Below are 18,359 nucleotides of genomic sequence, written 5' to 3'. Positions count from 1 at the left end.
CACCCATCACAGGTTCTGCTCAACTCTTCCCTTAAGTGCTTAACTGTGACAGTGCATCTTCCTAGCTTAGATGATGATGATGATAATAATAATAATAATAATAATAATAATAATAAATTTTTATTTATACCCCGCTCTCCCCAGTCAAAAACCAGGCTCAGGACGGCTCACACCAACAGAATTACAATAAAACATAAAAACAATTAATTAAAATACAGATTAAAATACAGTATTAAAATTTAAAGTGCAGCCTCATTTCAAGTAGTCCATAAATCCAAGCCATGAGGGAGGAAAACACAGGGGTCAAGCTGAGTCTAACCCAAAGGCCAGGCGGAACAGCTCTGTCTTGCAGGCCCTGCGGAAAGATGACAAATCCCGCAGGGCCCTGGTCTCCTGGGAAAGAGCGTTCCACCAAGTTGGGGCCAGTACTGAAAAGGACCTGGCTCTAGTAGAGGCCAATCTAGCCATCATATGGCTCGGGATCTCCAGAATATTGTTGTTTGTGGACCTTAAGGTCCTCCGCGGGGCATACCAGGAGAGGCGGTCCCATAGGTACGAGGGTCCCAAGCCGCATAGGGCTTTAAAGGTCAAAACCAGCACCTTAAACCTGATCCTGTACTCCACCGGGAGCCAGTGCAGCTGGTAAGCACTGGATGAATGTGATCCCGCGGCCGGGACCCTGTAAGGAGCCGCGCCTCGGTATTCTGCACGCGCTGGAGTTTCTGGGTCAGCTTTAAGGGCAGCCCCGCGTAGAGCGAGTTACAATAGTCAAGCCTGGAGGTGATCGTCGCATGGATCACTGTGGCCAGATCAGGGCGAGAGAGGTAGGGGACCAACTGCTTGATGCAGCGGAGATGGAAAAATGCCACCTTTGCTGTGTATGCAACCTGCGCCTCCATGGAAAGGGAGGCGTCGAAGGTAATACCCAAACTCTTGACAGAAGGCGCTGGTACCAATTGAGCCCCTGCAAAAGATGGGAGTTGCCCCCCCCCAACCCCATGTCGTCCCGACCCAGCCAGAGGACCTCTGTCTTCGAAGGATTTAGCTTCAGTCGGCTCCCACGTAGCCATCCAGCCATAGCTTCCAAGCACCTGGTCAGTGTGTCCGGGGCCGAGGCAGGGCAGGGCAGCCGTCCATCAACAGATAGATCTGGGTATCATCAGCATATTGATGACAACCCAGCCCAAAACTTCGGACAATCTGGGCAAGGGGGCGCATAAAGATATTAAAAAAGATGGAGAGGTCCACTCACTTTTGCCACTTATCCCTAGCATACAGCCTCTGAAAGTTTGCTCATGTTGGAATGTGGCCTTCAGGCCAAAATGAGTTTCCCACTCCTGCACTAAAAAAATGATATTAGATTAAGGCCAAGGTTAATGTGGACATTTCTAAAGAATGTAAATCACTGGGGACACAGGGGTGGGGGAGGGCAAGTTTAACCCCTTCCCCCTGCCATAAAGGTAAAGGGACCCCTGACCATTAGGTCCAGTCGTGACCGACTCTGGGGTTGCGGCGCTCATCTCGCGTTATTGGCCAAGGGAGCCAGTGTACAGCTTCCAGGTCATGTGGCCAGCATGACAAAGCCGCTTCTGGCGAACCAGAGCAGCACACGGAAATGCCATTTACCTTTCCACTTGGAGCGGTACCTATTTATCTACTTGTACTTTGGCGTGCTTTCGAACTGCTAGGTGGACAGGAGCTGGGACCGAGCAACGGAAGCTCACCCCGTCACAGGGATTCGAACCACCGACCTTCTGATCAGCAAGCCCTAGACTCTGTGGTTTAACCCACAGCACCGCCTGCGTCCCTATTTTCAGGAGGGAAGGATACCATTGACACCTCCTCCGGCTCCAGCAAGAGCAGATTTTAGGCCATGTATTCTCTTGCTTACAATCACACAGGTATGGGCAAAATATAGATGGTCACTCCAGCTTACTCCTCTTCTTCTGAACACATATATCTACCTGCAACTGTAGTCTTTTGTAGCAAGTCTTCTCAAGGCCAAGCTTGGATCGTGATGCCACTGGGACCACAAGGGAGGGGGCAAAAGATTGGGGCACCACCCATGCCAAGGTAGTGCCCGCCACCCCTCCAATTTACTTTTCAAAAGCCATGCGTGCCATTGCTAACTGCATAGTGTCAGCTCCAGTTTGACCCATATTTATTCAAGTTGGATGCTCCCACTATCACCCTTCTGCAAGAGGAAAGCAAAATGCCCCCAGACTGCCACTACCATCAAAGCTTTTGAAATAGCATTGTTTGAGAAAGAAAAAATAGGCTTTAAAAAAATACTGTTTTTATTTATTTTCATGGTACAGAAGATACATTTTGAGAAAACAATTGTTACAACAGTAAACAGCAAGTAACTTGTCCTGATAAAATTACAGACTTTTATCAGGCCATGTGCTAAAGTTTCATTTGATAACGCTAAGAGATCATTTCACATTTTCCCATGGGTGCTGGGTGGGTGCTGGCATTTTTGTCAAGGCAGATTCCAACTCAGCTGCAAAAAAAAAAAAAAAGTGATTCCCCCCCCCAAAGATCTTTATTGAAACTTAACATATATACATAATAATCAAAATTACCAATAATTCCCTAACATACAATATAATACCTAAATTACAACAACTACATAATTATACGCTTATACAACCCACCACCCACCCTCTACGTCCCTCCACAGCAATTTGACTTCTTTATATTTCTTTATACCTTTTTTCCTTGCAAAAAAAAGTGATCCCCCCCCCACTTCAGCACTAGTTTTCAAAGGAGGTTCTGAGTCACTGAAGCTTTACCTGTTATTTGCTTGAGAGAATTCTGGTGCGACAAGAATGTGCTTGAAAGACAGATGTTGTCTTCCCTTTCTCAGCTACAGGAGTCTTATTGCTCATTTTATTACTAAATTCTGTCTGGAGATGTGCATCAAGAAATGCTGATGTGATATTCACCCTGGGTAGAAGACTGCTTGTAGGGCTTTCTGGAGAGACAAGAAGCTAAGCAAGGCTAAACAACCCCCTCTCTCCAGCTTGAAGAACGATTGCTTTGTTTTTTGTAAGAAAAAGTCAAGAGCATGAGACAGTCAGTAGAGCATGAGACTCTTAATCTCAGGGTTGTGCATTCAACCCCCACATTGGGCAAAAGATCCCTGTGTTGCACAGGGATGGACTAGATGAACATCAAGGTCCCTTTCAATTCTACAACTCTATTAGCGGAGGGTTCCAATTGTGAGGGGACCTTCCACAAGTACCATAAGCTCTCCACTTGGGAAGTTCATCATCCAACTTAGGGAGGGTGGTGGCAACAGCAGACAGAGCTTAGCATGCTCATCAATACTTACATGTTGTTTTGACATACGAGTACAATGCCTGAATGCTGGCAAAGGTCCGTATAATTAAAGCTATGGTTTTCCCAGTAGTGATGTATGGAAGTGAGAACTGGACTATAAAGAAGGCTGATCGCCAAATAATTGATGCTTTTGAATTATGGTGCTGGAGGAGACTCTTGAGAGTCCCATGGACTGCAAGAAGATCAAACCTATCCATTCTGAAGGAAATCAGCCCTGAGTGCTCACTGGAAGGACAGATCCTGAAGCTGAGGCTCCAATACTTTGGCCATCTCATGAGAAGAGAAGACTCCCTGGAAAAGACCCTGATGTTGGGAAAGATGGAGGGCACAAGGAGAAGGGGACGACAGAGGATGAGATGGTTGGACAGTGTTCTCGAAGCTAATAACATGAGTTTGACCAAACTGCGGGAGGCAGTGGAAGACAGGAGTGCCTGGCATGCTCTGTCCATGGGGTCACGAAGAGTTGCACAACTAAAGGACTAAACAACAACAACACAATGCCTGAAAGAGACTGTAGTGGTTTGCCCAAGGCAACAGAACAAACTTTTTGGTTGAGAGTGCTTTGAACCTTGGGCTTCAGTCCTATGTACAATTACCAGTACTTTTGAGTGGACCTGTATAGGACTGCACTTAACTTAGTAGCATTTACTCTGAGTAGACAGGTATAGGATTGTATGTTAATAACTGGCCAATATTCTCCTCTTATCTTTGTGGAGAGTTCAAGAAAAGGAGTCAAGTGTTAATCTAAAAATTGGTTGCAAAGCTGAACAATTTCAGAAGGCAATGTTACTGCTTCATGACTAGATCTCAGGGACTGGGCTGAGGAGGAATGGCTAGAGCCCCCCCCCCACACCTTCCTGAACCTTCCCAAGGGCAGTAGGGCAGTATTGATTTAGAACAGTGGTTTGCAGAAGGGCATAGCCCAGAAAGAAAAAGTTGGGAAATACTGGGTGAGGAACAGCTAGAAGAGGAAGTGCCAAGAGAGAGATAGCTGGTTAGATTTGGTGTCCTGGGACAGCATTCCTGACCCCCCTCCCCCCATTTCGCCCAAGACTAAATGGACTTGGAAAGTGATAGAACAGAAAGTGCAACAGCAATAAGCTCAGATTACCCGATGTAGGAGTGACATCGATTAATAGGGATGGAGGGGGTAAACCTTTACTGGGAGTGATGCCATTTTTTAGAGAGATGTGCATTCCTTTGTCTCTCGCTGTGATTATTAAAGAACTTATCTGGTAAGAACACTTCTTTTGTTTGATCTGCTTATTTACTGCCACCAGGGGAGGGATCCGATTCTTCAAAGCTTGACACTAGACAGAGTGTGTAATGTCTTGTTTTGCCATTCTTTCCCTCAGTACGGTTTATAATTGTGATCGATTTGCTGATGGGGCAAACATCAGGCCTGGAAAGGAGTACATTCAGTGCCCTCCTGCTTCAGCAAAACTACTGATTACAGCTGGACTCAAAGCCACCACTAGCCATTGCTTCAGGGTGTTGTTTTGTTTTGTAAGAAGCTGGAAAGTTTTTTTAAAAAATGTATCGAAAGCTAAAACAAATACGTATTTATGGGTTGGAAATATTTGCTCTTGAAAAGTATGGTATAAATCAGGGGTCCCCAAACTAAGGCCCTGGGGGCCAGATGCGGCCCAATCGCCTTTTCAATCTGGCCCGTGGAAGGTCCAGGTATCAGCATGTTTTTACATGATTAGAATGTGTCCTTTTCTTTAAAATGCATCTCTGGGTTATTTGTGGGGCCTTCCTGGTGTTTTTACGTGAGTAGAATGTGTCCTTTTATTTAAAATACATCTCTGGGTTATTTGTGGGGCATAGGAATTCGCTCATATTTTTTTTCAAAATACAGTCTGGCCCCCCACAAGGTCTGAGGGACAGTGGACCGGCCCCCTGCTGAAAACGTTTGCTGACCCCTGATATAAATGAATAAAATGAAGATAAATGGCATTGGATGTAATAAACCAAGTGTGTGATGGCTCAACCGTATGGAAATGTCATTTCATAATGGCTATGTTGCCACATTGCCACTTCCCTCATTGTCCCATCTTCCCATCAAAAGTTGCACCTTTGGTAATCAGTAAACGTCTCAGATACTTTAAGCTGCCCAGCAAGGGAGGAATCAGCAAATACAGTACCTAGGTGTATAAATTCTCCGTGTGGCTGTGCAATGTTTCTCACACTTTATTACACTTTCCAAGGTCTTCCCATGTGTGCAGTAACTTAGCACATCACAAGAGAGCCGTTGAGGATTTAGCACATACTTGTCCATTGTTGCCTCACTGCTTATTGGATGCAGAGGAAATGGATATGTTGTTGAGCTGGAAGGAGTGAGTCCTAATCAGTGCTTAATTTCCAGAACAAGAGATGCTGGATCTGGAAATAGCACTCTCAGCTGGAAGCCTGTATCCAAATCCCCAGTATGTTTGGCAGCAGGCGTGGGGTGGGGGCTCTCTGTTCTTACTCCATGAGAAAGGAAACCCATCCCGAACCTGTGCAGGATTGCTTTCATCTAGCACTGTGGACAGATGGTAAAAACAGGGTTCAGCCCTGGCACAATCAACTGATCTAATGCAATATTAAAGCACGTGCATTAAACCTTGTGCATTGCGGTTTTTCAGCATCATCACTGTTTGAAGGCTCTATGGACTTGCACATTCTCCAATCCACATGGCTAACATGAAAAATGTGTACAATGCAAAGTGGGCTGGATGCCTTAAATGGATGTCCACCACAAACCTCATTCACTGCCTCATTCCATAATCTTGACCACACGATCTTGCATAACAATCGCTTCATTCCAATGACAAACGTCATTGCAACATCAGCTCTTTTTGGAACCATGTTCAAAACCATTTTGTAGGCTTCAGACAATGGAAACTGCACCCTATTCTAAGGCAGAGTGCTCTACGTTACATGTAGGATGTGCATACACCCTATTACTGGATGTAAAAATATCTTTTTTCTCTCCTTAGGACATTTCGAAATCTGCTCTTTTATATTAAAACTGGGTTTGTAATTAATGTGGCAACTGCAGTCACGTGAACAAAAGTTCAAAATCTTTTTTTCTTAGTAAATCATTAAGATTTTGCTTTTACTTTTTTGGATTTTAATCTAGTTAGTTTGTGTTCACAACAGACTTAACACAGCATGTGCTAGCCTTACTATAATGATATCACACATGGAATCTGGGTGGCATGTCATTCTCCCATGTCAGGTGGCATGTCTCCATGCCAGCATCAGTTTCTACCACAAACCAGTGGCACTAGAATGAAGACATATTATCTGGGGGGTGGGAAAATACAATGACTGGGTCTAAATTAAGTTTTTTTGTTTGTTGGTTTGTTTGTACATACCCTGCTCTCCTATCTCGCTGGGTTTCCGCAGCCACTCTGGGCGGCTTCCAACAAAAGATTAAAAATACATTAAAACATCAGTCATTAAAAACTTCCCTAAACAGAGCTGCCTTCAGGTGTCTTCTAAACATCAGATAATTGTTTATTTCTTTGACATCTGATGGGAGGGCATTCCACAGGGTGGGCGCCACTACCAAGAAGGCCCTCTGCCCTCATGCCATGGCAGCAAAGATAAGTCGTGACTGGGCAACTGTTTCAAATTGTTCCCTTGTGAAAAGTGCAAAAACATAGAAAGGTGCCTTATACATAGTCTAATTGGTGTGTAAGGTTTGATGAAATGGACAGTTGCCTTAAGTAACCATCCAGCCAATGCCAAGGTCCCATTTCCATTACAAACCTATGCTGGGTTCACTCCCCCTTTGACCATCATTATTTCCTCAAGGAATCCTAGGAACTTAAGTTGGACAAGGTGCTGAGAATTTTCTACTTGGGCTTTTGTCCATTCCTTTCACAGAACTAACAGATTTTAAAAGGGAGAGCAAATGGCTCAAACCAGCACAGTGTATTACATGGAGAAACTATGCCGCTAATGATATCACCATAAATATACCGTTAATTAAACTTACTTTGGCTTCGTAATGGGTAAAAGGCGCCGTATGAAGTCACTATGAAGGGATACTTATTTTTTTAAGCATGCAAATGCTGTACTGTAAAAAGGATTACAGGAATGTGTTCAGCAATTATTGGTGTGGACAGAAATAGCACTTTATCCTTCAGAGGCCAAGAGAGAAGATTAAGGTGTGAGTCACAGCAGTGGCTGAAGCTCTTTTTTTTTTTAGTGATGCTCTTACTTTTGCAGGTCTCGGCATGGATCGCAATCCAGTTGGCTTGAGATGGATCTGTAATTGCCGTAAGGATCTGACCATCATTCTTTTGGAAGTGACTGGCATAGATTCCCATAGTTCAGACAAATCCTACAACATGAAGCAGTGCAGTAAACTACTGTAAGGAAAACTCGATTCTGCTACACCAGAGAACTAGAAATCCTCACTTTATTCTAGAGCAGAGTATGGACACTTTTTCAGTGTGATAGCTTCATTTCCTTCTGGGCAAGCTTTCAGGGACAAAAGGCCTGTGGTGGGTGTGGGCAGAGTGAGGAATGTATATTTTACCTACAGTAAGTACACTAGGCTAGGTTCTATACAAACACCCTCCTCTCTTTCCCACATTGTTAACTGTTAACTGTTCGTTTTGAACGGGCTCCTTCATAGTCCTGTATCAAGTCTTCCCAGCTTTGGGGCAAACTAAGGTTGGAATAGGAACCCAGGTGGTGATGCGGGTTAAACCACAGAGTCTAGGGCTTGCTGATCAGAAGGTCGGCGGTTCGAATCCCTGCAACGGGGTGAGCTCCCGTTGCTCGGTCCCAGCTCCTGCCCACCTAGCAGTTTGAAAGCACATCGAAGTGCAAGTAGATAAATAGGGACCGCTCCGGCGGGAAGGTAAACGGCGTTTCCGTGCGCTGCTCTGGTTCGCCAGAAGCAGCTTTGTCATGCTGGCCACATGACCCGGAAGCTGTCTGCAGACAAACGCCGGCTCCCTCGGCCTATAGAGCGACCTGATGGTCAGAGGCCCCTTTACCTTTACCTTTAAGGTTGGAATCCTAAACAGATGTGCTTGGAAGTAAGCTGCAGTAAAATCAGTGGGATTTCCTTCTGAGAAAATATATAAGATTTTATATTTTTATTTTATTTATTTATTGAATTTATATACCGCCCTATACCCGGAGGTCTCAGGGCAGTCTCAGGGCAGTTCACAGAATAATTTGGCTGTAAGACTTACCTTGCCAGGAAAAAAAATCCATTGACTTTTTGGGCCTTGCATACTATACGTTCCATTCATATTATGTGCATCAATCATAGGGCATCTGAAGCTACAGTTTGCTAGTAGCAATGATGACTGTATACAGGGTTTCCCAAACTCGGGTCTCCAGCTGTTTTTGGACTATAATTCCTATCATCCATGACCACTGGTCCTGCTAGTTAGGGATGGTGGGAGTTGTAGTCCAAAACTAGCTGGAAACTCACATTTGGGAAACCCTGTTGTATATTATCTCCAGTACAGGAACAGATAGGTCTCTATATACCAGTTTCTGGGAATCGTTCCAGTGGTCTTCCCCGTAGGTCAATGATCGGCCACTATGAGAATAGGGTAAGGATGCTGCACAAAATGGTCCTTTGTTCTGATCCAGTAGGGTTCTATTTCAGGTCTTACTTACTTCCTTACTTACTCATTTTCTAATGCTAGGAAGAAAGTATCATTTACTAAATGGGTAAGTTGGAACAAGCTCCATGCAAACCCAATAGTTATCCACGAGAGTTTTTTTTTAAGAAACACTTTAAGGATCTTTAACATTTCAGAAGTTGTCTCCCATCACACTCATTTGGAAAGTGCCACCCTCCCCCATCCCACCCACACACCCCATAAATAAATAAATAAATAAATAAATAAATAAATAAATAAATAAATGTGCCAGTAACAGATTTTGTGCCTGGAGTTACAGAAGATAGATAAGGAAATTGAGAGAAGCATCCTTGCCTGAGGTGTACATACGCATTTGGAAAAAAATTCCAATCACTGTCTTCAAGCCAGCAAGTTTACATGTTGTTGTTGTTTTGAAACAAAAACATGTGAATAGAATGGGATGAGAGATATACACCCCGTAATCAATGATGCCTCAATGCTTGGGGTGTAGGTTGGGACCTGTATTTCTCCAGCCAAACTAGTAACAAACTATAGCAAAATTGCTTCTGACTTTGAAGTCATGTTAATTCACAATCTGAATTAACTTGAGACACAGCTTTGCTGGTAAAGGTAAAGGTAAAGGGACCCCTGACCATTAGGTCCAGTCGACTCTTGGGTTGTGGCGCTCATCACACGTTATTGGCCGAGGGAGCCGCCGTACAGCTTCCAGGTCATGTGGCCAGCATGACAAAGCTGCTTCTGGCGAACCAGAGCAGCGCACAGAAATGCTGTTTACCTTCCCGCTGTAGCGGTACCTATTTGTTTATCTACTTGCACTTTGAGGTGCTATCAAACTGCTAGGTTGGAAGGAGCTGGGACCGAGCAACAGGAGCTCACCCCGTCATGGGGATTCAAACTGCCGACCTCTTGATTGGTAAGCCCTAGGCTCTCTGGTTTAATCCACAGCGCCACCCGCGTCCTCAGTTCTGCTGAGTTTGTGGCAAAAAGAAACAAAAGTTCTAGGGAGGGGTCTTGCCCTGTGGCTCCCTGGAGGGGTAACCCGAAAGAGAAATACTCTGAGTCAATACTTTGGAGATACCCCCACTACCTGAAGCAGGCCATACCCTGGAAGTGGTACTGCGTAGCCTGATACCCAGCTGCTGTTACCATAATATCCAAAAACAAGGCCTTACATGGCCCTGCATCCACACATATACCTATGCTCCTCTCTTCAAATATTGCTAGTGATGGCAATGGTTGCTAGCCACTGGAGCAGGGGGGGGGGTAGATGTTACAAATTAGCCACCCCCAATTTAGTGCCCCACACTTTCTTGCTGTCCTGGGCCCGTTGAAATACTTCCACTGCCTAGTTCCCCTCCTTACGCAGAAGCAACACCTGCAGAAACTAAATGGAGCAGGGGGTGTTCTTTATTCTCACTTCAGTGGAAGAAGAGCTGCTTCTCACCTCTGGCAATGCTGTTGGGGAAATGGTTGAAGTGTTGTTGTTTTTAAATTATTCCAGGAAAGCAGATTTGCAAGGGGAGGGAGGGAAGATGCCTTGGGTTGCTATTGCCTGAAGTGAGAGACAGAGAAATGGCTGAGGAGCATGTCAATCTTGCTGCTCCCAGGCACTTTCCTGAAACAAAACAAAGGGCTCCCTTGCCCCCCCCCCTCTTCCCACATACAAGTTTGATGAATCCTTTTGAAAGAGCTCCAACAAAAAGAGAGAGAGAGATAGAGATAGATAGAGAGAGAGAGAGAGAGAGAGAGAGAGATTGCAGTTCTGAAGCAAGTACTGTACTCCCTACACTAACAGCTCTGACTTGCATATAATATTACACTTTGAAAGGAAAGATCAAGCATAATTTAGAAAACGTCCCAAGATCAACTGAGCAGGGAAGAGGGGACAAAAAGAGCAGCAATGCACTCACCTTGTTTGTTTGTTCTCTCTACAATACACAAACACACCTTTTAAGGTTGCTACGATGCACTGTATCCAGGAAAAGCCTCCTCGTCTTGTTATTGGATGGAAGTTCTCAGGGCTTGTCTTTGCCCAGAAGCTCTCCACTCATGGCAAGTGGCGGCAGGGTGGGGAGGGGTGGGGAGATTCACAATAACGTAACCTGATGTTGCCTGGCCTTCACCTCTTTCTTCCAGAGCAACCAGAACCTTCAGTTGAGCTTGGAGGAGAGCTTTGTTGTCTGTATGTACCGGTAGCAAGGAGAGAGAATGCCTCACTACAATACAAGGAAACAAAATAAGTGGTTGCTTCCTAAGAGAACAACCCAGGCTTTAAAAAATATTTCTGCTCCTTATTTATTGCTAAGAGGAACTTGTGAGCAGCAATTAATGCAGTCAAATTATTTGTAAATTAAATAGATTAAATCGTTTAATTTGTAAATTGAATAAATCTGCTTGCTGTTGAGAGCTCAAGATTTCCCACTAAGTAGGGATGGAGGAGAAATTTGATGCAGTTGACTTTGATGCGGGTGGCGCTGTGGTCTAAACCACAGAGCCTAGGGCTTGCCGATCAGAAGGTCGGCGGTTTGAATCCCTGCAATGGGGTGAGCTCCCATTGTTCGGTCCCAGCTCCTGCCAACCTAGCAGTTCGAAAGCACATCAAAGTGCAAGTAGATAAATAGGTACCGCTGCGGCAGGAAGGTGTAAACAGCATTTCCATGCACTGCTCTGGTTCGCCAGAAGCAGCTTAGTCATGCTAGCCACATGACCTGGAAGCTGTCTGCAGACAAACACCGGGTTCCTTGGCCTATAGAGTAAGATGAGCACGCAACCCCCGAGTCGTCTGCGACTGGACCTAATGGTCAGGGGTACCTTTACCTTTACTATGGATGGGGGAGAAATTTGATGCAGTTGACTTTGAAAAGTGAACCTACCTAATTCACACTGTCGCAAGTAATATGCAAACTGAAATACAGGCATCCTTTGACATTTGCCCTTACGTGAATTTTGCAATGCAGTTCTCAAGCCAAGTAACATGTACGAAAAATCCATCTGCTATGGTAAAGTGAGCATATGAATGCATATACAGTGGTACCTCGGTTTATGAACACAATTGGTTCCGGAAGTCTGTTCATAAACTGAAGCGTTCATAAACTGAAGCGAACTTTCCCATTGAAAGTAATTGAAAGTGGATTAATCTGTTCGCGGAGTACTTAAACTGAAGCGTTCATAAACTGAAGCAAACTTTTCCATTGAAAGTAATGGAAAGTGGATTAATCCGTTCCAGACGGGTCCGCAGAGTACTTAAACTGAAGCGTTCATAAACTGAAGCATGGGTGTAATTGGTTCCGTAAGTCTGTTCATAAACTGAAGCGTTCATAAACTGAAGCGAACTTTCCCATTGAAAGTAATGGAATATGAATTAATCCGTTCCAGATGGTTCCGCGCCGTTCATAAACTGAAAATTCATAAACCGAGGTGTTCATAAACCGAGGTTCCACTGTACTGTATTCATAAAAATGGCATATAAAGCAGTGTTTCTCAACCTTTTTTGGGCCACGGCACACTTGTTCCGTGAAAAAAATCACGCGGCACACCACCATTAAAAAAGTTAAAAAATTTAACTCTGTGCCGCCCTATATTGACTATAATTATGACTGTAAGTCTTAGAAACACTTGCCAATTGCTGTGTGCATCGTTTCATTTCCACGTGGCTCCGCTCCTCCCGTCGAACCCGGCTGGGCCGTCCCGAGGTTGCGGTGCATGTTGGGATACTGGGGGTTCTGCTGCTTTTTCCTCTCTGGGGGGTCTGGGCTGAGGTTGCGGCTGCAGAGATGGTGAGTAGGGGAGGGGGAGCGCTCGGCGGCTTTCGATTGGGTGCGGAAGACCATAGACAACTAAGTCAAAGGGACGCTCGAGGAGGAACCATAGAGATAAAAGAGAGAGTGGAGAGTGGTGGTGGTGCGGGCGGGGCAGGCAGGCGGGTTATGACAGGAATCGCCGCCATCTTGTGAAGGGCACGCTCAAACGCAGCCATGCTGAGAAGGTTCTCCGCACATAGGTACGGTAGTTCTGCAAATCGCCCTTCTCGTCGCGGCACACCAGCCAGCGTCTCTGTGCCGCGGAACAGCGGTTGAGAAACGCTGATATAAAGAAAGCAATATATTAGGGAAATTGCTTTGCAGACCTGTTTGTCTTAGGCAAAATTGCATACTTGGGTGTCTATTAGCAGAAGTTCACATTAAAATGCTGACCAATTTTTACAAGGACATTTTAAATATATCACAAATTGATGCCAATATGTAGAGAACTGAAGAATGGGCAAATAAGAAACCGCGAGAAGCCAAAATTGACACATTCATCCATCTCCACCTATTAAGCAGATCATCTAACCTGAAAGCCTTTCCACACATAGGGCTCACTAGAAATGGCCTCTTGAGCATGCTCAAATGAGCTCTCCCTTAGGATGATTTTGTATGTTACACAGGACATTGAGAACAAGTTCTGGGACTGAGATCTGGAAGACTCTCACACTTAGGGCTGACACTTTTTAACCTGCCATCTTATGAACAGTTCAGTCAGCCACTCACTGTGGCAGTGTACAACATCTCAGGGTGAAAAATATCATCCTTGGGACCCTGACAACATTTTATTTTAGTGATTAACTACAGAGCTTGAGATCTAGCCACAAATTCCTTGTTATCTCATGATATGCCTTCCGCAATCTGGTGCCCTTCGGAAGTTTTGGACTATAATTCTCAGCATCCCCAACCAGTATTGTAACCTGAAACATCTGGAGGGCACCAGGTTGGAAAAGGCTACCATAAAGCAATTACAGCTTTCCAGAGTGTGGTTAACAGACAAGACAACACCAGTATAAATAAAATTTCAGCACCCCATCCCCTTCCCCCCTAATTCTATCCTAAACTCACATTTTAGCAAATTTCTGCTGCTTTTGAAGAAAAGCTCTGTCCCTTTGCCCTTAAAAATGTGTTCCTGCAAATGAAAGCTGCACTCATCAAATAATGTTTACTTTGGACACACAATTCAGTTTGCTCATTGAACATGTGAGCAAACACCACCCATGCTCTGCTCTCTCCTTTTTGTGGAGAGAGTTTTCAAAATATGAACTGTCCATAAAAATTATAAGCAAATGTCAGTCCTTCCTGTCATAGTTTAAGCTTTACCTAAAATGCTTTCTGTTGGGCCAGCCGTAGATTTACAGGATATAATGTGAAGTAGAATAAAAAAGTGTGGAGGAATTAAAGAACCTTTTAATGAGGGTGAAAGAAGAGAGCGCAAAATATGGTCTGAATATGGTCTGAAGCTCAACATAAAAAAAAAAAACCAAGATCATGGCCACTGGTCCCATCACCTCCCGGCACGTAGAAGGGGAAGAAATGGAGGCAGTGAGAGATTTTACTTTCTTGGGTTCCATGATCACTGCAGATGGTGACAGCAGTCACAAAATTAAAAGACGCCTGCTTTTTGGGAGAAAAGCAATGACAAACCTAGACAGCATCTTAAAAAGCAGAGACATCACCTTGCCGACAAAGGTCTGTATAGTTAAAGCTATGTTTTTCCCAGTAGTGATGTAGGAAAGTGAGAGTTGGACCATAAAGAAAGCTGATTGCTGAAGAATTGATGCTTTTGAATTATGGTGCTGGAGGAGGCTCTTGAGAGTCCCATGGACTGCAAGAAGATCAAACCTATCCAGTCTGAAGGAAATCAGCCCTGAGTGCTCACTGGAAGGACAGATCCTGAAGCTGAGGCTCCAATACTTTGGCCAACTCATGAGAAGAGAGGACTCCCTGGAAAAGACCCAGATGTCGGGAAAGATGGAGGGCAAAAGGAGAAGGGGGCGACAGGTGGACGAGATGGTTGGAAAGTGTTCTCAAAGCTACCAACATGAGTCTGACCAAACTGTGGGAGGCAGTGGAAGACAGGAGTGCCTGGCGTGCTCTGGTCCATGGGGTCACGAAGAGTCGGACACGACTAAATGACAAAATGACTAAACAACAACAACAACAGAATAAAAATGTTGTACCAAAAGCACAACCTCCTACATCACCTTCCGCAGAGATTATTCTGTTCCCTGTCCTCTAATATAGGATGCCTGTCTGCAGCCCTCAACTACTAAAGTTGCTTAGAGACACAGTGGGACTTACTTCTGTGTAGGTGTGCATAGGATTGTGCACATAGTTGATTTCAATGCAAATTACTGTCAAGTAAGTATGTTTTTGAGGCAGGGTTGTAAGAAGGGTATACAAACATCCCTAGGGCAGTTTCCAATGCTCCTGTTCCACTAGCATGAAAGACTTGCCCTAGCAGAATGGAACTCTCCCTCTATACCTCAAAATCAGCTCAAAGGGGTTTGGGGACCCTTTGGCAGATTTGATTCCAGCATGCAGGAGGAGGAGAGGAAACTGAAGTGGCTCAGCACCAATGGAGCTCTGATTTGGACATAGTCCCTATTTTACTATGGTCGGGGCGGAGGAAGGGGGTGCGGTGGTAGTGGGCCGCCCCAAGTGTCACCACTGGGGGGGGTGACAAAATGCCGGGCGGCACTCATCGCAGGGCCTGCAGTGCGCCCGAGCCACACATCTCTCCTGGAAGTGACGCGGTGGCTTGAGAGCCCACAGGCTCCGCGCTGCCCCAAACGGTGCGCCTGCTGCCTCCCCCTCAGCTGTAGGGCGGCTGAGTGGGAAGGAGGCAGGCAGACTCCTTGGCGGCCCCACAGATTGTCCTACCCTGGTTGGCCCCACCCCTGGGAGGCGCAGGGCACACACACCGCCCCAGGTACCCGAACGGCTTGCTCCGCCGCTGACTATGGTTACCAACTAAAGAAGTGGTCTGACTTTCTCTTTTGACTTGAAGACGGTGCCTTCCACACAGCAAGGATATAAGCATTGTCACCTGTGAATGCCTGCAATTAAAAAATTCAGTTCAAGGCAGAAGAGCAGCAGCCAGTGAAAAACCTGGCAAAACCTTAACTTGCTGGAGAATTGTTAGGGGTATTCATATAATACCTAACTGTCTAGGTCAGTGAGTTTTTTTGTTTTGATCCTGGAACCACCAGTTGTTTTCGATATGCCACAGAGTTTTCAGCCTTTAAGCCTAGCACCTCTTGCCAGGGTTTCTGGACCCAACAGAGATCCAATCTGGAGTCTGGATTCGGCTTGTTGAGCATCCATAAAACATTTGGGCTGCTCAGCTCTTCATTCAGAGTTACTTCCAGATTGAATTTCAAGTGGCTAGACCCATTCCAAGGACAAACCTAAGCATGCCAAGCAGCTACCTAGCAACGCTTTCCACTTTCCTTTCAACTTGCAGGATGCAGCACACAGTTTCTGCGGCAGCATGAGCTTCAATTAAGAAGCCTTTCAAGCCACCATGGCAGCCATAATTTAAAAATATATGTGGCGGCCAGCAAAGAACAAGCAAGCAAAAACTGTGTCCTGTAGTATGACTATGTTTCCAAATCATTAACTTGAATTAATGCAAGTCTTCCTTTTAAACTCCCAAAAATATTTTTTGGGGGCAAACTTAATTCAAACCAGTCCAGGGTCTGAATCTGTTGCCAAGGACAAAATATTATGGGGTTGCACTCCTAGGCTATGGATACATTGGTTGCTGTGAAGGGGAAATCTCTAAAAACCGAAGTGTGCTATTCTATAACAGCCTGAGTTATGTATGCTCATTCTGTTAAGAGGTGCATATTCCCATCTTTCTCTTTAAAGTGCAAATCCAACTAGTGATTCAGTCAAGGATCAGGACTTGAGGGTCTGGAGTACAAAATTTTACTAGAAAGGAGCTTCCAAGCTACAGTAATTGGAAGCTGAGTCCAATAATTACCAAAAAATTATACTCCCTTCATAATTAGTCTAAGCCCAAATACAAATTCTCATTGGTGTTGCAGCATCCTTGCGCTCTCTTCTCTGGCTTGAATTTCCCTGGCTGCATGGATGCTGATGAGGAACTGATGCTACAGTTTTTATTAAACACTACAGTGTGGGTACTTACACCCTAGGAGATGTTAAAGATAGGAAATGTCAATAAAGTCCTTATTAAAGATCAATAGCTTCAAAACCTGGCAACATTTATGGGGATCAAGCAATGTATGTTGGAAGTGTAAAGCAATTAACAGTGGCACGTACCATTTATTTGGTATTGCTCAAAAACAATATATTTGTAAGAGAGATCGTAACAGGATATGACTTACCAGCAGGCCCCTTCCGCACTATACATTTAAAGCGGTATCATTACACTTTAAACAGTTATGGGTTCCCCTGAAGAATCCTGGAGAATGTAGTTTGTTAATGGTGTTGAGACCCCTATTCCCTCCACAGAGCTCCAGTTCTCAAGAGTTCCCTGGAAAGAGGGGTTGACAGTTAAACCACTCTGGGAACTGTGGCTCTCTGGGGGAAATAAGGTAAAGGTAAAGCAGGGATGAGCCCTCCCTTGATGTTCTAGAACACATGAGGGTTTGTGGCACACTTCAAACTCTTTGAACTCAATGGAGCTTATTTCTGAGTAAATATGTTTAAGTTTGCAGTGTGCCTTTCAAGTGTACACTTTAAAATGCAGCATTTAAAGAGTCATTTTACTGTAGCGCTTATTAAAAAAAAACCCCTATGTGACAGCAATTTCTGTTCTTCCTTTTATTCTAATAGTGTGGAGAGTTTTGTAATTGATTTAAGGCAGATCTTGGCACCAATCTTCAACTCGCACATGAACCCTTGGCTTTATGTTGACAATCTTTTCAATTAACTGAAGAAATTAATTAGCAGACATCACACACAAGAAATGCTGTGAACTGCAGGCATTGTGTTGCTGACCGAGTGAAGTCTTCCTTTTGTTAAACTGCTGACAAGGATGTTGTGCCGCGATCACCGAGAGCGCTGCAAATTGCTCTGGGTCTCAAGCAATGTACAAACCAAAAGCTTCTTTGAAAACCTTTGTGCATGAGTACATTACATTATTTTCATGGTCCTGTAGAATGCTCATAATTATGAAGTTCAGGGTGCGACTGGTGTGTGTGTGTATGTGTGTGTGTCACAAAAGATATCTGTCTTATCCAAGAATGCCGCATGACCACAGCTAGTCTACTCAGCCTACTCTATTCAAGCTAGCATATTGTTGCCAGTAAACATAATAGAAGCAGTTTTTTAGAAGCAGTATTAAAAGTTTTTAAACAGGACCCCTTCTCAGTAAGGAAAGAAGTCCTATCCCCCCTTGGAGTCAACTGCCAGATGACTCAAAAATCGCTGACTATTCCCCATTCAGTCAGCACCCATTGCTCACTCTCCCAGAGGGATAAACATAATTTGAGCCACACATCCTGACCTAGCGAGGAACTAGCCAGGCAAATAAATTTAGAGCAGCCTAGCAAGGGGAGCTTCCTCCAGGAGCTATAGGGAGTCCTAGATGATGAAATGTCTTAGCTCC

General features: G+C 44.7%; 1 protein-coding gene across 14 annotated transcripts in view; it reads right to left on the bottom strand.

The window, feature by feature from the left end:
• LOC132591255 (uncharacterized) overlaps positions 1–10,967 on the bottom strand; it is a 119,251-nt gene extending 108,284 nt beyond the window's left edge. For 2 of the 14 annotated variants that reach the window (XR_015947350.1, XM_088659013.1), the window contains exons 1-2: positions 10,883–10,965; positions 7,562–7,684 (exon numbers count right to left, since the gene is read on the bottom strand). Coding sequence is in view for 6 of the 14 variants with exons in the window: in XM_088659013.1 (XP_088515139.1) it covers positions 7,562–7,660 (99 nt within the window). In the remaining 8 variants the exon portion in view is untranslated. Of the gene's footprint in view, positions 1–7,561; positions 7,685–10,416; positions 10,542–10,882 lie in introns of those variants that run through there. The other 12 variants (XR_015947354.1, XM_088659012.1, XR_015947352.1 and 9 more) reach the window with 11 other exon arrangements.
• Positions 10,968–18,359: the final 7,392 nt, after the last annotated feature.

This window comes from Zootoca vivipara, chromosome 15 (assembly GCF_965207765.1).
Source record: "Zootoca vivipara chromosome 15, rZooViv2.hap1.1, whole genome shotgun sequence".
In the NCBI taxonomy this organism is placed as follows: Eukaryota; Metazoa; Chordata; class Lepidosauria; order Squamata; family Lacertidae; genus Zootoca; species Zootoca vivipara.
The sequence above is the reverse complement of the archived record's forward strand: the minus strand, read 5'-3'. Positions and strand labels throughout refer to the sequence as shown.